Source organism: Kwoniella mangroviensis (assembly GCF_000507465.2).
Source record: "Kwoniella mangroviensis CBS 8507 chromosome 1 map unlocalized Ctg01, whole genome shotgun sequence".
NCBI classification, from domain to species: domain Eukaryota; kingdom Fungi; phylum Basidiomycota; class Tremellomycetes; order Tremellales; family Cryptococcaceae; genus Kwoniella; species Kwoniella mangrovensis.
This window is the reverse complement of record NW_027062533.1, coordinates 5,164,175-5,188,251: the sequence shown is the minus strand read 5'-3', so window position 1 is coordinate 5,188,251 and position 24,077 is coordinate 5,164,175. Positions and strand designations below refer to the sequence as shown.

At 46.6% G+C, this 24,077-nt stretch overlaps 12 protein-coding genes across 12 annotated transcripts; 7 read left to right on the top strand and 5 right to left on the bottom strand.

Moving 5' to 3' along the window:
* Nucleotides 1-100: 100 nt before the first annotated feature.
* On the top strand, nt 101-2,666 carry I203_101950 (uncharacterized protein; the record flags this gene model as incomplete). Its single annotated transcript, XM_019146456.1, has 11 exons — nt 101-309; nt 370-460; nt 525-654; nt 713-994; nt 1,039-1,144; nt 1,202-1,523; nt 1,578-1,672; nt 1,743-1,909; nt 1,956-2,131; nt 2,187-2,364; nt 2,425-2,666. 11 exons carry the CDS (start codon nt 101-103, stop codon nt 2,664-2,666), a joined length of 1,998 nt encoding a protein of 665 aa, XP_019003989.1.
* A 526-nt stretch (nt 2,667-3,192) lies between these two features.
* Nucleotides 3,193-4,227, top strand: I203_101949 (uncharacterized protein; the record flags this gene model as incomplete). Its single annotated transcript, XM_019146455.1, has 5 exons — nt 3,193-3,345; nt 3,395-3,419; nt 3,478-3,604; nt 3,664-3,899; nt 3,965-4,227. The coding sequence occupies 5 exons, from the start codon at nt 3,193-3,195 to the stop codon at nt 4,225-4,227; spliced, it is 804 nt and encodes a 267-aa protein (XP_019003988.1).
* Nucleotides 4,228-4,827: 600 nt separating this feature from the next.
* On the top strand, nt 4,828-6,229 carry I203_101948 (uncharacterized protein; the record flags this gene model as incomplete). The annotated part of the gene is made up of 6 exons (XM_065516991.1): nt 4,828-5,073; nt 5,130-5,258; nt 5,314-5,436; nt 5,499-5,673; nt 5,870-5,979; nt 6,053-6,229. The coding sequence occupies 6 exons, from the start codon at nt 4,828-4,830 to the stop codon at nt 6,227-6,229; spliced, it is 960 nt and encodes a 319-aa protein (XP_065373809.1).
* Nucleotides 6,230-6,786: 557 nt separating this feature from the next.
* I203_101947 (uncharacterized protein) lies at nt 6,787-8,014 on the top strand (the record flags this gene model as incomplete). The annotated part of the gene is made up of 4 exons (XM_065516990.1): nt 6,787-7,290; nt 7,347-7,673; nt 7,727-7,909; nt 7,964-8,014. 4 exons carry the CDS (start codon nt 6,787-6,789, stop codon nt 8,012-8,014), a joined length of 1,065 nt encoding a protein of 354 aa, XP_065373808.1.
* Nucleotides 8,015-8,366: 352 nt separating this feature from the next.
* On the top strand, nt 8,367-9,585 carry I203_101946 (uncharacterized protein; the record flags this gene model as incomplete). The annotated part of the gene is made up of 6 exons (XM_065516989.1): nt 8,367-8,678; nt 8,737-8,837; nt 8,910-9,015; nt 9,076-9,274; nt 9,341-9,353; nt 9,432-9,585. The coding sequence occupies 6 exons, from the start codon at nt 8,367-8,369 to the stop codon at nt 9,583-9,585; spliced, it is 885 nt and encodes a 294-aa protein (XP_065373807.1).
* Nucleotides 9,586-9,907: 322 nt separating this feature from the next.
* On the bottom strand, nt 9,908-12,031 carry I203_101945 (uncharacterized protein; the record flags this gene model as incomplete). The annotated part of the gene is made up of 8 exons (XM_019146451.1): nt 9,908-10,086; nt 10,154-10,256; nt 10,331-10,643; nt 10,708-10,811; nt 10,899-11,321; nt 11,436-11,731; nt 11,810-11,949; nt 11,997-12,031. The coding sequence occupies 8 exons, from the start codon at nt 12,029-12,031 to the stop codon at nt 9,908-9,910; spliced, it is 1,593 nt and encodes a 530-aa protein (XP_019003984.1).
* Nucleotides 12,032-12,790: 759 nt separating this feature from the next.
* On the bottom strand, nt 12,791-14,816 carry I203_101944 (uncharacterized protein; the record flags this gene model as incomplete). The annotated part of the gene is made up of 3 exons (XM_019146450.1): nt 12,791-13,273; nt 13,392-13,685; nt 13,770-14,816. 3 exons carry the CDS (start codon nt 14,814-14,816, stop codon nt 12,791-12,793), a joined length of 1,824 nt encoding a protein of 607 aa, XP_019003983.1.
* Nucleotides 14,817-15,080: 264 nt separating this feature from the next.
* I203_101943 (uncharacterized protein) lies at nt 15,081-16,342 on the top strand (the record flags this gene model as incomplete). The annotated part of the gene is made up of 5 exons (XM_019146449.1): nt 15,081-15,211; nt 15,313-15,373; nt 15,469-15,543; nt 15,729-15,874; nt 16,231-16,342. 5 exons carry the CDS (start codon nt 15,081-15,083, stop codon nt 16,340-16,342), a joined length of 525 nt encoding a protein of 174 aa, XP_019003982.1.
* A 674-nt stretch (nt 16,343-17,016) lies between these two features.
* Nucleotides 17,017-18,273, top strand: I203_101942 (uncharacterized protein; the record flags this gene model as incomplete). The annotated part of the gene is made up of 5 exons (XM_019146448.1): nt 17,017-17,172; nt 17,256-17,345; nt 17,410-17,508; nt 17,646-17,883; nt 18,008-18,273. 5 exons carry the CDS (start codon nt 17,017-17,019, stop codon nt 18,271-18,273), a joined length of 849 nt encoding a protein of 282 aa, XP_019003981.1.
* Nucleotides 18,274-18,443: 170 nt separating this feature from the next.
* I203_101941 (uncharacterized protein) lies at nt 18,444-20,642 on the bottom strand (the record flags this gene model as incomplete). The annotated part of the gene is made up of 11 exons (XM_065516988.1): nt 18,444-18,484; nt 18,568-18,790; nt 18,868-19,054; nt 19,123-19,197; nt 19,285-19,464; nt 19,529-19,595; nt 19,671-19,791; nt 19,853-19,952; nt 20,052-20,098; nt 20,163-20,262; nt 20,335-20,642. 11 exons carry the CDS (start codon nt 20,640-20,642, stop codon nt 18,444-18,446), a joined length of 1,449 nt encoding a protein of 482 aa, XP_065373806.1.
* A 654-nt stretch (nt 20,643-21,296) lies between these two features.
* On the bottom strand, nt 21,297-21,554 carry I203_101940 (uncharacterized protein; the record flags this gene model as incomplete). The annotated part of the gene is made up of 1 exon (XM_065516987.1): nt 21,297-21,554. The coding sequence occupies one exon, from the start codon at nt 21,552-21,554 to the stop codon at nt 21,297-21,299; it is 258 nt and encodes an 85-aa protein (XP_065373805.1).
* Nucleotides 21,555-21,610: 56 nt separating this feature from the next.
* Nucleotides 21,611-23,678, bottom strand: I203_101939 (uncharacterized protein; the record flags this gene model as incomplete). Its single annotated transcript, XM_019146446.1, has 6 exons — nt 21,611-21,969; nt 22,069-22,340; nt 22,418-22,446; nt 22,502-22,610; nt 22,682-22,903; nt 22,954-23,678. The coding sequence occupies 6 exons, from the start codon at nt 23,676-23,678 to the stop codon at nt 21,611-21,613; spliced, it is 1,716 nt and encodes a 571-aa protein (XP_019003979.1).
* Between the last annotated feature and the right edge of the window lie 399 nt (nt 23,679-24,077).

Genomic DNA, 24,077 nt, shown 5'->3' with positions numbered 1-24,077 from the left:
TACCTAGAACTCAATCGCTTTGACCTCTTTCTTCGCACAACAACTGCCAACCATTATCTGAGCTTTACGATACAGAATGGAATATCTCAACATCGATGCCATGGTATCAACACCAGGTGCAGGGCCTAGCAGACCAACCCCTCCACAGATACAATCGCAACCTTTACCGCAACCTCATTCACAATCACATCATCGCTCACAATCACAGTCACAAACACAGTCACAGTCCAACGCGACGCAACCTACAAGGCCACCCAAACGGCTGAGAACAAGGCGTGCTTGCGATTATTGTAGAGAACATAGGATAAGGTGAGCCCGGGTCGATTCAGTGGTAAAAATCTGCTGTCCTAACCAGTCACCATCGAATAGATGCGAGTACACCAATGGAAGCGAACAAGGCTCCTGTGCCCATTGCGAGAACTTCGGTATCCCCTGCATGAAAGTTGCAGAAGCCCCGCCAGTAGGTCAAGCGGTGTAATCATACTCACAGTGTTCGTTCAGCTGACCCCATAAGTTCAATTCAGGATGAAAGACCACGCGCAGCCAAAATGCAGAAGAGCGGCGGAGGATCATCAGCAAGGGATGAGTCTGCGACTATGAGTGAATCACCGAGGGCTTTGATTCCAGGTACTGTAACAGATCATCTATATCTGGGTGAATGGCAAGTATCAATCGTAGTCACGAAGCCGCAGTCTTACTTATCTCCCTTCAGGTCCAACATCTTTCTCTCAGCAAGTCCATCACCATTTCTCCGGCACGCCTTTCGCCCTGGATCAACTCCGATATCTAGAAGAGAAATTGGAACTATCCTACGATGTTTTTCAGTGGGCCAAAGGCACGGGATACCTCGTTGGTAGCAGGGGGAACATGGCTAGCTCGCCTTTACCCGTTTCTCCTCAGAACCGTCGGATCAATCAAAGTAGCGCACCTACTTTTTCAAGAATCAATGATAAGATAGTTGAAGAGATTGGTGGTATCACGATGTGGAACAAATGTGAGTCTTCGAGAGTGCCTGACTCCCCATTCATGCCATGACAGTCTGTCATGGTCAAATTGTACCTAATAATATACATGTTCCATCGGTGATGTATCAAGCCCAAACTCGGATAATCCCTGTGTGGCCAGTAGCTTCAGTCCACGAGAGGTACGTTTTCAGGATTAATGACACCAAGCATAACTAATCGTTGCGATTCTTGTTCAGTCTGGGCTCTGAGGGACCGACAGAAGAGTTTTTACAGACTTTCATCACCCATCATCCGGAATCAGCGCCAATAACCCCGCCCCCGCGCGCAACTCGGCTGGCGTTATGCACTCTCGCAGCTATGTCACGCGATGTCCCCTCCAACATTCGCGAGTCCTTGCTATCAGCTCTCAATGCAGCTGTGGATGCCCATGACTTCGCCACCAGCTCGCTATCTACGGTCCAGCTTTTACTTCTGCTTAGTGTCAATGATGTGTTGGCAAACGAGATTGGCAGGCCAGGTAGGGCGGTATACAACGCGACTAGAATGGCTACGGAAATCGTAAGTTTCGTGGACCTGGTTCTATGCGCACACATGCTCACTTAACTGTCATAGGCTCTGCATCGTAATGTGTCACCCACCTTCTCTGCGGTTTCTCATCTGCATCGTCGAGCTCGAGTCTGGGGTGCTTGCATCATCGCAGATCGATGGTGGGTGTCCTGGTATACGATCACGTTTCATCCGTCGATTGATATTAACAACCCTTCTGCTCACCTGCAGGTGCTCGGTTCGACAGGGTCAGATGCCCAGTCTCGATCTGTCTCATGCAGATGCACCTCTCCCCTTCTCCTATCCAGATCATGTTGTAGAGCCGGACCTCACTCTAACACCATGTTTTATGTTCCATCTTGCTATGACACGTTTGGCGGAGTTGTTAGGCCGAGCATGTGAGTCCACAAGTCTAGTTTTTGTAGCTTACACCTCTATTTATAGATCACCTGACTGGTACACCTGCTGGACTCGCACGAGCTGAAGACCTCAAGCTATTATTGTGGCAGAGAGATTTTGAAGCATGGGTAGAAGGGCTTCCCGCTCAGTGGCCATACTCATTCCGACTGGAAACCCCAGAGGCAGCTTCCATTTTGAGTCTGCTGGCGGTCTCAGTGTTAGTGAGTTGAGATATATTCTGGAAAATAATCATTTTGTACTGACAACGGATCCCAGTATACGTTCCTTCAACCATTCTTTTGGCCTACTGCTCCTATACCACCCAATCTGGCATATCGACCGCCAGCAAAGATGATGGAAGACTTGCAGAGTAGATCGACAGCAGCGATAAATTGGGTCAGTGGACCGGGGCAGTATTACTTGGATATCTGGCCAATGCTCATACACCCATTTCGTGAGTCTTGTTCACGTCACATGAATTATCCTATTGCCTGACTGACACTCGCTCTTGCAGTGAGCTGTCTGCTTGTACAAGCCAAAGGTCTGCGTTCTGGTGATCCCCTAGCTGCGGTCATGTTAGACACCGGTATTCAGAGCATACAGAGTTGGGCGGAATGTGGACCGAACCGATCACTCATGCATCTACCTCGCGATGCTATCTCGAAAACAGTAGAAATCCTCAAGACAGAACAAGTCTTAGTATTTCCTTGGATACCGGCTACCATCAGTAACTGGATGACGGAAATGAATCTGTAGCATCATATAATTTGTGTCTTTTCGAATAATGGATTTTGTTATCTATGACGGAATGTGATAGTTCGCCAGCTCGCACCTAGTATCCGTCGCAAGAGATATTCACTATAGGCCATAGCAATCGTTAAACGTCAGAAACTCCGATGCTTCCAGTAGACGCAACACTGAGAGGTTAGGGCCAGAATTTAGTGCACCCTGCACCCTGCGCTTTGGTGAGGTGTTATCTCCACGTGACCTATCAACTCGGAAACTCGGTTCAGCGAATTCAAGTGACATGCAACACCGATTGTCCTCTTTTTGTCCTCTTTCAATCCTCTGTCGGTATGCAATGAGGATAATCTAAGTGGACAATGAGGTTCTGATATCCACATGAACGGAAAAGACCGGTAGATCAGACCGTGCAAGATTCTATACTTAAGAAGGCAGACCGCCGTCACGATGTCACGTCAAATATCTATCTTCTGTCTGAACCCAGCCCGTCCATATCCTCAGCTTCGTCAAAAACCCCAATCACGACCTCAAAACCGTCATGTCTTCCTGGCCCAACGTTCACAACACCACAGTGTCGAATCCTCGTCTCAAGCTGCTCAACCAGCTCAGGACTGGTGATACAGCTTTGATGACTTTTATTGGGCTTCCCAGTGTCCGATTAGCACAAATCGTCTCGTCGACAGGCTTGGATGTGAGTCAAGCTGTGAGAGCTCCTTGAATCTGGCTGATCACCTGTATAGGCCGTCATTGTGGACTGCGAGCATGGTAAGCTCCTCGTGTGTCAACTCTTTCCTCTGTCGTGAAGCTGACTCGTTTGGTGTAGGTCACGTCGGTGACGATCAAATGCACAACGCGGTTGCAGGTATCGCTTTCAACGGATGCTCCCCTATCATCCGAATTAGAAGTCCTCATCCAGATCTGATCAAACGAGCTTTGGATACCGGAGCTCAGTACGTGACCCCCTTTCTTGTTAATTCAGTGTATCGCTAACAAGTCGTTTCATTTGTAGTGGTCTGATGATACCAATGATCAACACTGCTAAAGAGGCCGCTGCGGTCGTCAAATACTCCAAGCTTCCTCCAAGAGGATTGAGAGGTCAAGGTTCACCTTTCCCAGGATATGCCTTCGGGGTGCCTATCCCCGAATACAACAAGCAGTGCAACGAGACTTTGCTGACTATCGTCCAGATCGAGACTAAGGAAGGGGTAGAAAACGTAGAATCGATTTGTGCTGTCGATGGTGTCGGTGAGTGAATTGGCATTCATCTGTGCACGTTAACATTTCTCATTCTTGACTGCTGTGATCTACAGATATGATCTTCATTGGTCCTAACGATTTGGCAATGTCACTACTTGGCTATGCACCAGCCAAATACACCGAACCTGTCTTCCTGGAAGCCATCGACAAGGTGGTCAAAGCTGCCAAAAAGCACGGTAAATGGGTTTCCAAGCTTGTATATAACGGTCAACAAGCCAAGGACGCTGCGAAGGACTTCGACTGTCTAGCCGTAGGAAGTGATTCGAAGATCTTGAAAGAATGGTTTACTGAGCAAGTTGACGTTGTCAGAGGCTAGATTAGTAGATCCATAGACTGTATCGTGTAGCTAGGTGAAAATGCAATCACAGGATGCAATGTACAGTATTCAGCCGGAATATGCCAGGGCGTTCAAAACCCAATGCCTGAAATATCTGGCTACGACGGACATCTTTAGGTCTTCTCCTTGACGGTACATGATTGAATCCTTTCCCGCATGGTAGTTGTACGACTTGGTGTTGCGTTCTCGCCGTCGATACGGGGATGTTTTCATAGGAAACGCAAGTCCGATAAAGATTACTCCCCCTAGGCACCACTCACGTCCTCCTACCAAGGCTCACTCCGCCCGTCCAACACAATGACCATTTTGATTTTCAGGAGAGTGCCCTGACCGGAGGCCTGTTTGCCATCGCGATATTCCGAGCTCAATGCACATACATGGTCCTGTGATCAGCGGTTACACAATGGGCTCGGTCCGGGGGGACAACCTTTATTCCCCTGGGAAAGTACGCTTGAAGAGGAATCAAGCGCTGCCTTCCGATAAGCAAACACGGGCTCAGCTACTTAAGACCATCTTACATCATGTAGAAAGGGACCTGTTCCACACATTGGTTGCTCCATAAACCACCACTTCAACACAATGGCTCCCGCTACTCCCTTCAATCCCCCTTCACCGGATCTCTCAGGAAAGCCTCACGTTCCAGAATGGGTGCCGCCACCACCTACCAAGGAGACCCACAACTTCGCTGAATTCCATTCCGTTGATCTATCTCTGCTTGACTCCCCCGATCCCAAAGTACAGGAAGATCTTGTACAGAAAGTTAAAGAAGCTATTCGAGAAGACGGCTTCCTGTTTCTAGGGAATTACGGCGTTTCGCTCGAGCAGGTGTGTGAGGCCCAAATGACAGAACCTTTTCGAACGCAAGCTGAGATTATGCACAGCTACACAGACAATTTGCCATTGCTCAATACCTTTTCAGAAACTTTTCTGATGAAGAGAAACAACGATTACTTTTCCATCCAGAGAAGCGGGGTACTTGGGAAGGATATAAACACCCTTATGGGTTCAAGGTGAGCTCCATTTCCAGGTTCTCCCTGATGGCTCAAACTGATACACACCTTGCAGAGAGAACGAGGTACCCCCGACTTCTACGAACAGTTCAACTTTTATCCACCTGAATGGGCAGATCACAATCTCTGGCCAAAAGTAATCCTTCCTTTCGCTGACGAAATCGAAGCTTTTGCCACTGTGAGTACCTCTTCGCTCCCGGTGGTACTTGAGATACATTCGGCTGACGGGTCTCTGTCCAGTATCTTACCACTTCGGTGAACCGAAGACTTCTCACTCTCTTCTCTCGAGTTCTCGAACTCCCCGATGACTACTTGTGGGAAAACGTCCAGTCAAAAGGAAGTCCTTCCGGCGAAGGTTATTTCAGACACGCTCTCTACTCGCCAGTGGACGATGCAACCATTAAAGCCGGTAAAGGTATGAGAATGCTGGGTCACAACGATTTCGGCACCACAACTCTGTTGTTCTCTGTCCCGATCTCCTGCCTGCAAATCTGGGGAACAGATGAGCAATGGCACTATGTTCCTTATAAGCTTGGTGCTCTGGTCATAAACATCGGAGAGACCTTGGAGATTGTGTCGGGTGGTCAACATCATGAAGAGCATCCACGCAGATATCGGATACCTCTTCGCCGGTATCGCCGGTATCGGTCTCTTATACGCCATCTTCCTCCTTCCTGAACTCAGGGGCAGATCTTTGGAAGAAGTCGACGAACTCTTCGAGGTGAGTCAGCATGACCTGTACAATCTCATACGTGTGCTTTCAGCTAATGTTTCCATTCGTTCCTTCCTCGCAGAAACCACGATTCAGATGGGGATGGCAATTCAAGGGTGTCGTCACCACTGGTGTCGGTGCTCAGATCGCCAACCTCGAGAGTCACAAAGCTGCTGCTGCTGTGCACCCCGATGTCGAGACTGGAAAGGACTCTGATGTCGCTCACAACGTCGTTGAGGTTGAGGACCAGAAATACTGAGATGCTAGTGACGATCTAGTATAAGGGGGTGTTGTTGGTCCGGTATCAAGATTAGCAGCTCCTTCATTGTTGGATCTCTAATGACAGGAGTGATCTATATTGGTATCTCTGTGTGTGTCTATCTGTTTCTGAAATTGGTTGCTTATTGTATACGCTTGATATCAAGTAAGATATATGAGCTGTGGGACACGAGTAAGGAAAATGAAAAAAAAGATTTGTAACTTAGAGTAGAGCTCGATCTCAGTTTTTGGATATATAGTTGTTATACTCGGAGATGATTGGATTCTGGAAGTACTCTTGCTATGCATACTTTGCTCGTGCCCATGCCCATGCCCATGCCCTCATTGATAATGAGATACCTGTCCCAACGAACGTACAAGGATGTCTGCTAGTGAAAGAAGCATACTCATATAGTAGTCATATCACATGTCACAACCATGTTCTACTTGTTCTCCAAAAATACAATCACTTCTTCTGCTTTTTCCTCATCGTCTTCTTCTTTTTCGACTATCTTGGTGGTCAATCTTCCTCATGACCAGCTTTTCGACTGCCTGACTATGCGCATACCCTCATCGAGATGTTCAGCACTCTGTTCGCCGTGTAATACGATATCAAGATCCTGCATACAGCCTCACATCTATAAACAAAGTAGAAGTCCATATGCTACCTTAGCACCCGTACCACCTCATTCTTCTCAACCCATACCCAATATACATCATCATCCTACTGCAGTCAACGACCCACTCACTCAGTACATCTACGACAACATTGCGACTATCACCAGATACAGCCCCCTTAGTAGCGGTAGCCATCGTCTGAGCATCTCTCGAACACTGCCAAAAATCCTTCCTTATGAACCATATCCTGAAGTCAATCGACGTGCCGACTCGTCGCCATCCCTCAATGATAGACAAGGAGATGGGATAGTCGTCGTCGTTCATCTGGTCAAGAGCGGTCCAGATAATCAGGTAGACTTTGTGATATCTTCTGGATTCGTAGTGCAGCCGGATGGCCTCCAGGAAGAGCAGATGGTGATCACTTGCTCTCATACTTTGGATCAGGTGAGTCGATCATGATCATTCATAAAATGGGACATGCACTCAAACCTCTGGAGTAGATTTCGAACAGATATCGCAAGAGCCCCATCTACTCTTTCATCCTGTCTTCCGTATCCACCTCAGCCCCTGTGATACTACCCATAACAGCGTATCCATCATGCTCCGTTGCCGACCTGCTCATCTGCACCATCCATCCATCAAATGTGTTCTTACGCAGCCTACCAGTCAGTCCGTTCCCCGTCTACAGAAGTCAGGAGGTTCTGGTGCATGAGTTCACCTCGCAGAAGACATCTCGAGGCATACCATGGATTGGAGGGATGATGCAGCGTGACTGGAGATCGGCTGAGATGCTTGGATATAGGAATTACGGCTGGAGGGAGGTCCAGGTAGGTTGACCATATACTTCAGACGATACAATGCTAACCATCGACGAACACAGCCAGGTACCTCGTCAGCTTTACCTTATATCATCTTCTCAACCAGGCCCATCAATGGGTCATCGGGTGGACCTATCCTAGATGCAGCCTCAGGCGCTGTGGTCGGAGTTGTGAGTGGAAGTAGGACTTTGAGTGCGGTAGAAGGTGAGAGAGGCTGGGGCGCCTCAGCGGAGAACATCTTCGAGGTGAGCAGTTTGCAATGCTCATCCACTCATGCTCATCGCTCACGTTCATCCCAGCTTTTTTCCCTGCCTGGATTTATTCCAGCATCTCGAAAAAAAAGATTATGATCGTCGCGAATGTCGTCGATTGACCGCAAGCTCATTCCACCAAAACACCTTACCAATCATTCTCGTTTCTTTTTCAAACTGACGGCGCTGTCTTCCTCATCAACGCCTATGGCTTCGACCATACAGCAGCTGTTTATCCTCCTTCATACATGCATACCGTGGCCGAAGACCAACCCTCCCGACCCCGCTCCAATGACGTAATGTCATGTCTGCTGTCTTGGCGAGACAAACCGAATCTGATTTAGCAATATGTCACCTCGATCGACCATTCAATCTTTCTCACACAGCCCGTTTAGATTGATTGAACGTTTTTCTCATTATCAGCTCTTTGGTTCTCAGTCAGTCTCTCGCGATGTCAGCTGTCACCGATAATCCTTCCGGTAAATTGACGATCGCCTTCTTCAAGTGCGATTCTCTACAGAAAGAATCGATCGAGAAACATGGGGAATACCAGGATGTCATTCATAACCTGTTCGAACCATTATTACCCAAACATCTCACTCTTGAAACCCTCACTTATGATGTCCTGGAGAAGAGAGAATACCCAAAGGACGAGGAGTTAGAAAAGATAGATGCCATTGTGATCTCAGGTAGTTTTGAGGATGAAGCTCATTCGGATACAAGGTGGATATTGAAACTGGCTGGTTTTCTGATCAAGATATATGTAAGTGATCAACGCATAATGCACTCTAAAGTACGAAGTGCTGAATTGTTGGTAATAGGACGAATACCCTCGAATACGTATATTGGGGATATGCTTCGGTCTACAAGTCATCGCTAGAGCGTTTGGACCATCACAGATCAGGAAGAACCCTAATGGATGGTCAGTCGGCTGTGTCAATCTATTGCGGTATCGAGTGTCCATCAGCTGACCTACTTTCTTTCGGTTTTATAGGGAAGTAGGAAGCACCCGCATGGATCTGACAGAGATAGGGAAGAGCATAATTTGGGGGGAGGATAAGAAATCTGCCAAAGAGCCAGAGAATCTGAAAGATTATGTGGTGAGCCATTAATGCTACCTCATCCGCCTGTCAATTATTTGGGGAGCTGACGTATAGTAGACTATGCAACAAATACACTCTGATATCGTCAGCGAGGTCCCTTCCGATTTCCATCTTCTCGGTAAATCCCAGATTTGCCCTGTACAAGGTATAGTCGCATATCATCCGGAAGATCATCGCCCGCCAGCTTTCACTCATTCGCATCATCACACTCTGCCAAGTGAACCTTGGTGTAACGTGCACATTATCGCTTTCCAAGGTGAGATATCTCTCTCATTCGCAGTTTACGTTGAAAATCAGTCTGACAATCAGTATCGCTTTACAGGTCACCCGGAATGGTGAGTCTGACCAATGTCCTCATTTAGAAATCCTTCTGATCTCCCCTATCACGACGGTGAACTGACACTCTTTATTAGGCACGAGGATATCTTGATTCCTTTCATCGACAATTATGAAAAGAAAGGCACCTTCGACTCGGAATTCGCCGAAAAGGCTCGAGAGCAGAGCAAGAAGGAGCACGACGGAGAGAGGATAGGAAGGGTTTTGCTGAGAGTTCTGGGTGTAGCATAAATCATGTTGAGGAAAGAATGGGAGAGCATCTGGTCTTGGGGTGGGTGAATCAAATTCTTGGTACTAGGCTTGATATGCGTTTTCTGACTTTGCAAGACAGTATATCAATGTAATAGCATCACACCTTATTCATCATACAATCAAATCAAAATTACCGAAAAAATGTATCAACACATGATCACGCATCCCTACAATCTCGTATATAGAGAATTCCTCTATGCAGCCCATGATTGGGTCTGCTATTACGAGAACACACCAAATCATCGTGGCCATCCCATGTACCCTCTCGCGCTGTTTCCCCGCAATCTCTGTTATATGGGACCTATGCCTCCATGACAGCTACTGATACTGCTCCTTCTGGCCCTTTTTCTTCAGCTTTGCCCTCTTGCGCTACCTCATTCTCCCTTGCCAGTCTCTGATCGACTTTCGAGACAGCTGCACCGATACCTTCAAAAGCTATTGCAATCTCTTCCAGGGTGAATCCCTTTGTCTCGACCATGACTAAAATCAAAATAATCAGTGTCTGCTGCTCTGACATATGCCTTGAATCAAAGCCCGATGGACTCACAGAAGTAGGCCAAGACCCATTGGACTGATAAGATAGGGACGAAGACCAAATAATACTTCCATCCGATGGTGTCAAGTGCGATAGAATTAACGTATGAGCCGTACTGTAGTCCCAAGGTTCAGCATATCATCCATCAAGGCAGAAGTGTTAGCCCGTCCGCAAAATTCTTATACTTACAGCTCCCCAAGCTTGGTTGACCGTATTCCAAACTGCCATACCTTTCCCTCTGAGGGAATAATTCAATACTTCGGCCGGATAAGAGTAGAATAACGGTTGACTGAAATTGTTGGGAATCGAATAAATCCAGACCATCGCTACGGATGCTATACCAGCAGCTTTGTTGGTTTGACCCGATTTGGCATATATTCCATTGGACGCGCCCATCGCTGCCATTCCGATAGCCAAACACGGCCAGGCGACAAGAACCATGTGTCGCCTTTTGATGTATTTGAGGGAGTATGCACCGGAAAGTTGAAGGATGAATGACCACCTATAGATTCTCAAGTGGTTAGTAATGTAATTTCAGATCCGGATGATGGTGAGATCCTACTCACATATTCAAACCTGTTCCTATACCAGTTGTCTGAGCCGCTCCTTTGATCCCGCATTGAGCGAGGACGACAGAGTAGTACATGGTGATGATATTGGATCCGTTCAGCTATCATATATCAAAGTAGATCATTTTCAGCTCAAGACCTATTATACAGCATATGCTGTCTTAGGACATCAGGAGAGGGATACTCACTTGAGGCATGAAAGTCATCAAAGCTGCCAAACCCAATCTATGTTTATTGCCAGGAATTTTGAGCACTTGTCTCCAAGTATACTTCTTACTAGCCTCCTCGAGTGCTATGGTAGCTTTCATCTCTTCCCACTCGAATGCTACCAATTCATCTTCAGCATTGCCATTCCCAAGATACTTGATAAAGAATTCGTGAGCTTCTTCCTCCCGTCCGTTTGCGATAAGATATCTCGGTGTTTCAGGGACAAACTGCACAGCGATCAACATATAGACCGCCGGGACCAGCTGTAAGAGGTATGGGATTCGCCAGGACCACGAGTTGTTGAGATAAGATGTACCAAAGGTAATCAACGAGCCGATCGTAGAGCCGAACACCCAGTTGGCATCCCACAGAGCCGCAAGTTGAGGACGGAATCGAGGGTGAGCCTTTCAACAGATCAGATGTCAGTATATTTAACCTGGAGCAGAGCTGTCTCTGCACGGGCAATTCAGGAGTACCTGAGGACACTGTTAATTAAGATGAACACAGGCTCGACCCACTATCTCTTGCATCATGATCTGAGCAGTCATCAAGAACGGAGGTATACCGGACCCAATGATCGCTCTTGAAGCTACGAAAAGTGCGTAACCAGTGTTTCCTTGTTTGACACCAGCGATCACACCGACGATAGTACCTAGCATCATCGTAAGGGTAAACCATCTGATGGGCCATTTCCTACCGAATCGATCTACCACGTAGGCATTGATCGGTCCCATGCAGATTCCTACGATGTAAGCCGCTGCGTTCATCAAGCCAATTCGGTTGGCATCGGGATTACCCAGGTCGGTGTGCCAATCTGAGCGGCAGCAGATAGTTCAGTCATCGAGAAGCAACCATGGAAGAGAATGTTTCAACAGATGAGTTTTCAGCTTACCTGGCAGCGCTTGTAAACCACCTGTGATAGTCCCATCGTACCCATTGAGGAATTGCCCAACATAAAGAATGGACGAAAAGAAGAACAAACTGGCTAGACCACGGTTTTTTGGCCATTTCACAAAGTCGGCGGCATTGGGACTGAGAAGACGTCAGCAAAGCATGTGTACAGAAGAGACTCCACTCACATCGTTGCCCAGTCGACACCTGATTGGACTGTCATGATATATACTCCCTCACTGACAGAAACGAAAACAGAAAATTCCACAAATGATTGGACGATCGAGAGCTGACCTTCTTTCGTGTGGTCTGTGGACATGTACTCGTATTTATCTGAATCAGAGTGCTTATCTTTGGCAGATAGAGACTTTCACCTTCTCCTACCTTGTCGGCCCTCGAGGTCGTTATCGCTCTTTTGCAAGCCAATGATTGGTTCGGGTTTTACCCCTCGAGTTCGGACTTGAACGACGGTAGCAGCGCTCAGCTGATCACAGGCGTCCTCTCACCCTCACCATACAAGGAAGACAATCTGCAAACAGATAGCGAAAAAGCAGAGGGAAATATCTTGAGAGATGCCTCCAATCTTGTAATGTATTCTGACACTTTTTAGTGTCAAATATGATAAGAATCAGGAACAAGAATTCGGTCCGATGGTCATAAATCATATTCCTAATCGACAAGACGGCCGAGTTTTTCTTATGGAAAGATAAGGCAGTGGATCTCAACTGACGGGGGAGGATATGGGCAATAGAATGCATACTTGTTGATTAGTCGTGCAAGTGTGTCGCTGATAAGGAGGAGGTCATCTACTGGTGCACGATGCTGTCTCATCTCCCTTCAATCCACCACGGGAGAACATTGATGCAGCAAAGCATCCTTCACCTACTTATCACGTCAGCCCTGATCCCGGATTGATGCGCTGTATATATAGAATGGTTTGTGTTTCCCAATACATACAACATGATGACTTGTACAACCTGAGCTACAAACCTTCCAGCGCATTGACTAAACCCAATCTGGCCTGTTCCTGCTCATGATCTTCCTCATGTTGCTGCACTGCATCCACTTCAATCCCGACATTGTGCCCTGGCTCATCACTAAAGCCAGTTGCAGCACTCTGATCGTTATTCGCACCTGCGACAGCTGTATGATTTGGATCAAACCCTGTTCCTCCGATCCACCTAGCAGCTTCTTCCGGCCATACTCCTCCCATTCCACTGGCCCACATCCACCCTTCACCCAGATCTCTGGGTAGACCACCTTTGCGCATGATGCCGGATGTCATCGTGAACCTGCGATGAGAAGGTGCCACATGTCCTGCTCGGATATTGACCGAGGAAGAAGGGGAGGACGCGTTGAGCGTCGTAGACTGAGTTTGGGTTTTATGGGATACATTCTTCGATGTTGATCGTGTATCAGACATTTGAGTGGCGTGGGCATCGAGTCTCTTGTAAATGTCGTTAAGCTATATGTATTTATGGAGCAAAATCAGTCATTTGACATTGTCTTGCTGCATGGTTTGAGCTATGATACCGGGCCAAAGTCTATAGTAGGGATCGATATCATGATCGTGATAAACTCACGGTTTCGCTCCTCCATCGGGGTGTCCTTACCTCCAGGATCTTCTCACTCAAACCCACCACCCATCCGTTCTTCCCATTTCCATCGGGCACCGGCTGATCCTCTTCCATCTGTCTTTTCCTCATGCCTTCCCACAATTCTTTCCTCTTACTGAGTATGTCCTCCAATTCTCCCTCGGTGTCTTCACCCGAAGACGAATATTCACTTGACATGTAATCGATATGTAACGCGGAGAGGGGCAAGTTGAGGTCTTGGAATGAAGGGTCGGATGCTGTTTTGGTACGTCTTTTCTGTTTCTACAGGTACATGGCACGAGCAGGTTAGTCGGGTTGCGACGCATGAGTTAGCCTTCTGCAGGTAAAGCAGTGACGACAACTCACCAGATCCTTCCTCGCCCACCTTCTTCTCTTCTTTGTATATTTTTCCCTCCTCTCTTCACCCTTCGGGTCATTCTCCTGTGCATACCTCTTGCACATGTTCACAAATGCAGTCTTGGTAGTTTGATCGATGGTCTCAGGGCTGATATCGCTCTGAGGTATCTTGGGGTATAAGCCATTGAGACATTCCTCGTAGACTTGGTTTGAAATCTTGTTGATCCATTCGACATTGGAATCATCGTTGAGCTGTTGATTCCACTTAGGTATGAGAATTCCGCCATGACCGGGTTCTTGTCCATCTTCAAGCAATGACGGTAAGTGAGGATGGGGCAAAGGCTCTTCCATACCTATACCCAACCAACTACGTATTTTGATCCTGACGCATTTGGACAATTCGGTCTTTCTATCTTTCTCTAACCTTTTACCTGTCCCTTCATCCCTTTTGATCATCTTCTGGTCCTTATTGTCATCTTTGTCGTTGGGGTTGTTATCGTTGGTGTCTCTCTTCCTCTTTATCCTTTTACGATTGGCTGAACTCCCTGCAGGTTGACGTTGGTCCGCGTTCGTGGATGAAGAAGCATGTAACGATGTTGAAGCTAAATGATCATGATTCTGATGATCACCGCCCAAAGAGGGATCTAGTTCATTGGGTAATACCGATACATGTTCCCTTATCCTCTGTACGGCTTCGAGTGCCTTTTCAACCTCATCTTGCTGTCTGTCGATATTGTCTGGTGCTGGCGCTGGCGTAGGTATCGGTGTATTATTGCTGTGTGTCTTGGCCAATCGACGTAGTTTGACTATCTCTGCGTGCAATTGTTCCCTCGTCCATTCGTGCAGTTCTTGTCCGTCATCGTCGATGTCGTTGTCTTGCCGTTGTGCGTCGTCGGAGGGCAGTGGGTGATGTATAGCGTCTATAGCCAAGGGTACGGGTATGGACAATGGATGATTATTGTCTATGGACTCGAGCGCTCTGACCAAGTCTACCTGTTCCACCTGATGTTCCACTGGTACCGGCACTGCTACTGGCACCGATTCGATCTGTTCCATATTCACCGTTGCGCGAGGTGATGTGACTGATAATTCGATGATGATGATGATAGTGATAATGATAACGATGTTTGGACGGGAAGGATCGAGGCAACAAGAGGGATGAGGGTGATAATTGTGCCCAGCCATTTGATTGCGCTAATCGCACCTGTGATCTCCATTACGATTTTCAGGGCCGCTCCTAATCGGTCATTACAAGATCGGAGATCCTTGTCATCTCCGTGTGCATTCGCAGGACGCGTCCAAGAGGAAGTGCAAGATGAAATGTTGAAAGATCTGCTGGTTCATTTCCAAGCACTTGGGAACATCCTGAAAACTCAAGGCGAGATTAAGAACAGCTGGTCTCAATCACATCATACCAGTCAGAAGCGATTCTCATTCTCATTGATCATGTGGTGAGCACCATTGGTCGATTCTCACCCCCTCCACCACTCCCCCTCAGGCGATCGGGCCCTTTCAAGCTTCTTCCGCTGACCATACGCTTCTATCCCATCAGTAAACACATACTGAACGCGCAAGTGGCTATCAGAGCACCATGTTGCAAGAAGTTCTTCGATGTGAGTGACCGTACCCTACGCTTTGGTGCAATTTTCGTTCTACAACTCATTCATCATTGTGAGACCAAGAAGCTCATACCCACTGTTGTTTGTAGTGCCCCCAGTGTCACGAAGAATCACAGGATCATCCCTTGAGGAAGACCATGGAGATGGCTTTCATGTGTAAGAAAGTGAGTGATCCGCTTAGTGTTCATGTTTCTTTCATACAATGTGTAATCACATCCATCCTATCCGAACCATATGATGCTCCCGCCTGACTATGGCTGTTCTGGATGCCCCGCTGGCTTCTGTCAGACATCAGATATGTCCTATGGGTGGAGATTCTATCAGACTGACATGTTCTCCTATCTTACAGTGCAAAAAAGCTTTTCGGAAAGACATGACGACCTATGAGGAATCCGACGAATATTGTCCTCATTGCGACAATCATTATGTGATAGAAGCCAAGGAACCACAGGCAATGATTGGGGTAGAAGGTGAAGATGCTAGAATAGATGCTAGGTGAGTTACTGTCTAAATACAGTTTCGATTCCTTCTCGCTTCCTTCTTTTTCCCCATGCAACGACTTTACCCCATCTTCCAGATGAGATCATACCCTCTATGCTCTCCATTATTCGCTTATATGTGCTCCCATACGCGAGCCATCGCTAACGGTTTTATTCTTCAACCTATCATACTTAATCGATCAATCAATCGAACCGACATTCCCTACCGAAACATCATTCATTCAAACAATTCATCATCAACCCCGTTCCATGTACATCTCATTCTACTGGAAATCTACCTTCTTTTTCCCTCGACGACCTGAACGGAAATATCATTCCAAATATCTCATATTCTGGATTTTATCCACATAGAATGATCAAAGACGATCGAGTGCGGGAAGATCCACAGAGGAGTTTATTCGCTCAAAAGGACGTTTCGGATAAAATAGATACTCCCCTTTGGCAATTACCTGGAAGGACGTGATGAAGATTGCGACACATCAGTTTAAAGGCTGTTATAGCGTGATTGGGGCAAAGCTGAAGACGGGCGACTTTGGACCAGATGGCTTGCCAGAACATATGAGAGAACGGATCTGGCAGTGAATGTCGATGGTCCTAGAACAGGCAGGGACAGGAGCGCAGCGCCTGTGTGGTGACGAGTTGTATGTATTCTATAAAATTAATCCCCTGTGCACAGTAGTTGCGAACGAAGTAGATGGTCCCAGCAATCCCACTTCTGTTTGCATGACTGGACTGTTAAGTTGAGAATGTTGTGCATAATTCTATCATCAGGTGCTTTGACTAGTGTTACTGATAGAGTCTTCCTGCATACGAGGATAGAGCGATGAAGGAGATATGCTGTGATCTTTCAGGTTCGGATGTGTCCGAGGGATGATGATGGGAATGCGATATATGACGTGACCGATCTTCACAAGACCTAATGTTCGGGCGAGAGATAAGATGGTATCATATGATCGATAACATAATGTTTACCAAGATTTAGTGCAGAGTGCGATGGTGTGCTCGGTATGGGCCCTACTGATGAGAAATTTAGCGTGGAAGAGATAACTCAGCGGGTATGTATTTATACAGGACGGCAGTTGATTGTGAGATATCCGCCTCTTCGCAGGTTTTCAAGTAGGAAGCCTATGTGCAAATATGCCAAACCAGCAGGAACAACCCACCATCGCGCAAAGAGTCAATCATATCAGAGAAGCATGGCATGAAGGTCGTCCTGCCTACGGGGCCATTACCAAAGCACCTGGAGCGGGGCTGGTAAGGACTTTAGCTGGGTTAAAGAGATATGGACTAGACGTGAGTCTCGGTCTTGCACAACCCTAAGTATGGTATTCATGCAGCATCTTATTGATAACAATGTGAGCCCTTATCTAATATAGTTTCTCGTATTGGATGCTGAACATGGTAATTACGATGAGAAATCTCTATACGATGCCTACCATGCTATAGCTGCGTTAGGTGTCTCGCCCGTGAGTCTGGGTCGGAGTAGATTTTCCCAAAATCTCTCATTCTGCTGGCTTACCAAGCACGTAGATCGCTAGATATCCAGGTATGGGAAGTGAGAAATGGGGGATCAGGGTTGCACTAGATGCTGGTGCACATGGGATCATGATTCCTCTCCTAGAGTCAAGGGTGAGTGTCACATCTGCCCATGGCTGCGGTCCACCTTGGACTTTCAACGAGACAATCTTACCACAGTTCCGCATTGTTTTTGAGGATTTGCGGGATTGAAGTAGCTGATGATGGATTTTGGCTATATACCCCCACAGGAACAAGCAGAGGATGTCGTTCACCGAGCCAAGTTCCCTCCCTTCGGCGGACGAACTTCTGGTGGCAGTTTCCACACTCAAGCCTTTCACTTGACAGGTCAAGGTGAACCTGCAGGAAGAACTTTAACTCAAGAGGAGTACGTCAAAAATGCCAATGACGCTACGTTGGTGATCGCTATCATAGAGACCAAAGCGGGACTGGAGAATATCGAGGAGATCGTGCAAGTCAAAGGACTAGGTGGGTGTGCTTTCTATTCGAATTTCACCTAATCTCTTACTGGTTAAGGTACTTAATCATTTTCTGGGGGGAAAGTTCTAGAATTGAAGATTGATGAAGGCTAACATGTTTTAAATGACCTTAGACGCCATCTTCATAGGACAATACGATCTCGCACTCTCTCTCGGGGCTCTGCCTCAATCCGATCAAAGGGTCATAGATGGTGTGGAAAAGATATTCCAAACTTCCAAAAAAGCCGGTATACCCGTCATAGCTTGGTCACCTGGTGATGAAGCCAAAGGTGCAATTGAGAAGGGATATGAACGGATTATTGTTGGTCTAGATACGACGGTCATCGTCAATGCTTTCAAAAAGGATTTGGCCACAGCTGGTGCACCTGTAAGGTGGTAGACAGAGCTCGAATCTCGACTCATCGATGGAATCAGTGAGGATGTATTGATGTCACAAATGGCCCGACTGTAAAGATACATACGTAAAGCTATAGTTACTTTGATATCTGAACCTGGGTAATGATCGTATGCATGTGCGTTCATTATTATATGACATTTTTTTTCGTATTTTTACACTTTAACCCATATCCGTTTATCTATCATCAGCCGAGCTGAAATGACAATGCACATAATCTTATCAGCTCTGCTCGACCCACCCCCCTTTGTTTGATCCATCCGAGACTGAAATACTCACTGATCGATATACAGACTCCAGCCGCAGCATGCAACAATGCTCCGTACACTATCAACCATTTCCATTCGCCCGTCTTTTCCAGTATCTGACCTCCGACTAAACCGCCACCCAGTCCTGCGGGAGCGGTGAACAGCAATACTACACCAATATTAGAGGCTAGGTTATCGGGACCAAAGACCTCGGCGGCTGCCATGGGAATGAGAGTGTTATATGTCGGAGCGATCTCAACGTGGGGAAACGTCAAAACATCAAAACTGAGTCTTCATTTGATATCGTTATTTGACTAGGCAGATGACTCACCAATCCATATATGACACCAAACGCGACGATGACATTATAAGTCGTAGAGGGTAGCCACAAGGCCAGGATGGCAGCTGCTGAGGCCATACAGACGAAGACAAAAGTGTTCATCGCTCCTATCTTGTCTGCGGCGTATCCAATGGATATACGACCGACACCGGCACAGAAGTTAAGTAAACTCAATGGTCTACAGGTACACAAGATCAGCTGGAACACAGCGTAAAGTATAATGTATCTTACTAGAGAATGACCTACAGAGCACCAAGAATATCATTACTTGGGACGCCTCTCACTTGCTTGATGTATTGAGTCAAGAAGAACAGGACGGTGCTGCGAAAATCAAGCCGTGGACGCAGAATGGGAAAACTCAATGACAGCTCGCCTTGTAGAGCATAAAAGTAATCATAGTGTACTCACCTGTACCCGAAAGTATTTAACAACAAACACAAAGCCAAGAAATGGAACGGTACCAATCTCCAGACCCTCTTGTCAAACCATGGTCCTTGACCTTTCGCTCTGGCTTCGGGCGATTTAGGTTGAGTACGAACAAGCAAAGTGGCGACGGTCATGAGTGTCAGGTTGATGAACGAGTATATGCTGAGCGTTAGAACCAAAAAATCAGTCGGCTGCTCTCCAAAAGGTTATGAAATCAATGGCTTACAGTAATGTCTTGTGAGGTCCTATTGCCTTCAATAGAGCCCTGATGATCAAAGTGCCAATTGCTCCTCCTGGTTTACACGTTGAGGCATAATAAGCCACGCTCCGTACAGGCGGGATTGAGATGGAAGAGACACTGCACTCACCGAAACCAGCACCTGCGATAGCTAAGCCCGAAGCTAGACCTCTTTTCCTATGAAACCACTGTGATGGTAGACTGAAGAACATGGGTTGACATATACCAACTGCGATACCAGTCAAAACACCCTGGTAGATCACACAAAACGCATAAGCGTCCGAACTCTGTGTCTGGTGTGGGTGTCCTCACCTGGGTAAGGGTAATCTGCCATAATTTCGTACTCCAAGAGGCTAAGAAAAGAGCCAGCCAATAGACGAATACCGACACGAATAGTACTATTTTGAAACCACTGGAACATAGGAGAGCACGGTCATTTCCTTATAATCTTATAATCGAAGCGCAAAGCCTTATGCCATGACTGACACAACAAGAGCTTGTTTATACTCACGATTTATCACCGATCTTTCCAGCTACAAAGGAAGTTGTGTTTTGGAACTATCAATTACATCTTTCAGTTGATGTCATGTCTACTATAGCGTGAGAAATAGTGATTATATACCAGAGCGAATAGTCCACCTATTATACTTAGCTTCGAAGCTTGTTCCGGGAAGGTATACTCGGCGTAATGAGCTTGGAAGACACCCCACGCTACACCCCACCTATCCACCGTGACAACGTATGATATCAGTTTGATTCTTCGACCCTGTGTGCTCAATAGCGATTGAACTAACCCCATAGTCAAAGCTGCAAAAGTCATACAGCATCCTACGACGATCCACCCATATCCTCCCTCTGGATATTCAAATTCCTCTATCGCTTCGGCAACATCCTCTTCTAAACGATCACCTTCTACTCCCCTTTCTAGGCTCTTCTCATGTATCGACGTGGATTCGTCAATATCGTCACGTGCATGAGGTGCTAGTGGAGGCGGAGCAGAAGGTGCCCGGACGAGATCTAACCCTTCGGCAGCGGTGGTGGATAGAGCAAGTTTGTTAAGCTGTTCAGGAGAGTTCCGATGGGTATTCGAGTTCATGGTCATTATGTCCATGATCTTCCAATTTGTTCGCTTCTTTCTCTCCCTCTATATCTCTATAATTTGTCCGGATCGTATCTGATATGCTTCTGACAGATGACCATCATACACCAGATGTGATGTGTTGCTGCTGAAACTTGATATCCCACTCCGACTCGACAATGACCAGCTATGACTGAATGTCGATTAACAATTTTTGGTCATCGAGCATTCAAAGTTTGATAGATGTGATCACCAGACCAGAGTCAATTTCTGATCTCGGGTCTACGAGTACATCCTATAAGCACGATGGTATATTAATCATGCTTGCAGTGCAGTCCAGCTGTAGTGCATGTTTTCGAAATTCCACTCTTCCCCTCTCATCCGGCCCGGATCCTGAATGGTGATTTACGTACAATTTAGCCTTAAACAATCTACTCTTTGTAGGAGCTCCTCTGCGGTACTTCGGGACTCGCACCCTGATCGCATGTAGCCGGGGATGTCAAAAGCAATCGCGACGAGCTGTATCACCGTTACGATTGACTCATAACATCTGCTCTTGCGGAACAGGATCAGCGGCATCTGCTTGGACGAGATGCAACATCACATTGCAGGAGAATGACATGATGATTGTCTATAATAATCGTAGATACACAATATGACTTGTTACACGTACATATTTTACAACATATTGTCACCTTCAGAACCCATAGGATTTGGTATCAAGCTATTATCAGCAAACAAGAAATCGAAATTGAATATATCCCAATTAAAACCTTCTACATCACTCCAAACGGGGGGAGAGTCATTCTGATTCATATTCCCACTAGCACTCTCACCAATGTCTTCGCCATTGTTATGATTATGATTGCTAAGATCGGCTTCAAGTGCTGAACCGCTTGTTGTTGTGCTCTGAGATTGTTTATAGGGTAAACTCATACTTAGACTAGTCCACATCTCCCTAAGTACCTTTCCAGGTAAACCAGGTTGTCTCGCTACGAAATTCTCAGTTTCAACAATAGATCTTCCTCGAACAAAGGTTCAGGAACACTGAATTTAGTCAAGATCGTTACTCTCCTTGAAGTTGCGAGACAAATCGTTATCGTCGTTAACAAGAATGCAGGCAGATGGGAAATCTTTCCATCCTGATTATTGCTGATGTTATTTTTCGACGTTAAGAAAGGGACAACTTCCTCGACTAGGTGTTTTGAAGGAGGGATTAATGAAAGCGCAGTCAATGCTTCGGCTTGTTCCACTTGTGTGACAGAAATGGGACTGGGTGGTTTGAAAAAGGCGAAGCCGAGTCGAAAGCCTAGTGAATAGGTCAGACAGGCGACCGTACAACGTAAGAGCCCTGTATATGAACGTAGAACACGTTAGTCAATCGAACGTACATATTTTGTTCGCACCCGTATGTATATTTGAGTTTGATAAGGATGATGACAAGACTCACATTGATCGTCGTCCAAAGAGCCCTCTGTACTGTCCAAATGACTCTTTGTTTCGATCCACAACGCCATGAGAACAGCAATCTCCGGCCAGCTATATCTGACTACAACCTCTATCCTCCCAATTGTCTTAACTAATTCTCGACATCCTTCTATTATGTTTGCTTCTATTTTAAGATGGGAGATACACTGGTTGATGTGATCCGATGGGTGTTTGGGGAATCGATGTGAATACAGGGTGGGTAAAGCCTTACACCGCGAACTTTCCATCTGAAGACTATGTAGGTATATACGAGTCAGTCGTTGCTCTCAGCAAATCGCAGGCGTGACACCGATTGATATAGGTCTACTCACATACAGTACCTGTTCTTCACCGCTTCCCACTGATATGGACGATCAGATTAAGGGTTATGATTCAGGATTCTGGGATGAACTCACCAAAGTCAGTTCTTCCAGTTTGTCTGAAGACCACGATTCCACTAGATCTTCCGGATGTCCATCTTCACCCATAGCGACTTCAGCTTTACTCTCAAACCCAGATCTACACCTAAGGAATATGCAAAGCCGATGAGCCGAAGGCATGTCGGTGGGACTTGATCCTCACTACTTGGTGTGTACGGTGCGAAAGTGAGAATGTACAACGCAAGTATAGCTTCAACACATGCCGCACCCGATATGGCATATAAGATTGATTCTTCGATCATACCTACTGCTGCGGCTGGCAAGGGATCCTGTAGGTAGGCGAGAGCGGCAAGGACAATGAATGGATGAGACGGGATGGATCGAGTGGAGAGCAGGAATGGGATCATAGGAACGATGAGGGAGAAACGGTGCTTGAAGCTATTGGCAAGTCAGCTAAGATATAATGAAAGATATTCCCTTCCACTTACAGTTGGAAATTGCTCTCCACATGAGAACGAGTGACATGACCTCTGGTGATCATATTTGGATAACCTTCTGGATCTACAGCACACCTTGTTCTTTCGTCAAAGATCAAGGTGGAAGGATCCATAGTATACGATTTCTGAAATCCAGCTATATCTAACATTCTATATGGGATGAAGATACCCTCGGACAGTGCTGAGGCAAGGGGTGGAGTAGGATTAGCCGAAAATAGTTGAGGATTAAGGTTCACATTGGTGACTGGTGGGGTGATAAGCGGCACAGGTAGATTGTAGGTGATCTCGCTGGAAGAATTTGATCGGGGTGTGGTGGTCGGTAAAGAAGTTAATAGTCCAGTATAAGCTGATTCGAGCGTGTGGATTCGCTGTCTCATCTCGTCTATTTCGCGAGTAGGAGCAGGGGAAGCGGAGGCGAGGTATTGCGTGGTAGGGAGGTCTAGGAAAGCATCAGGTAGAGGTTGACGAAGATGAGATTCGTCTCTCCTCCCTCTATGCTGGATATCTTCCGCTGATCTCCTCCTTGTTCCAATCTCTTCTATCCCAGGTAGACCTGCCAGCGAACAGGTCGTCTTCCTCCTCCTACATCTTGCGCATCCTTCTGCTCTCAGTCCATCGCACTTCACCTTTGATGTCGCACAGCTCTGACAGGCGTGATATATCCTGGTACGAGGTGGTGAAGCGCTCCGACGTGAATTGGTAGTCGAGGAGGCCATGCTGTGTGATTATGTGGTTTAATGAGTCGATTTTAGGGGTTTATACGGGTACACTTGCGCATCATCTCGGTCGATCCAGGTATCTGTTGGGTCATGATAATACTGGTAAGCATGTTTGAGGGTTGAAGGTGGAGATGCTCATGTCGTCGAAGATGGTAAATGATGATGTTTCGGTGTGAACAGGTGAACTAGCCGAGTGGTGACTAGCCAGTTCAGTAACCTAACACGATCGAAGCTGATAGAGCTGTTGCTTCGCTACTGGGCCATCGATCAATGCTATATTTCATGTACATGCACATTTACAACATATGAGCGATGCCTGATACAGACTGTCATGTACTATACTGTACCATATTATTATATATACATATAAATATACCCTCCTAAGCTGGATCGAGC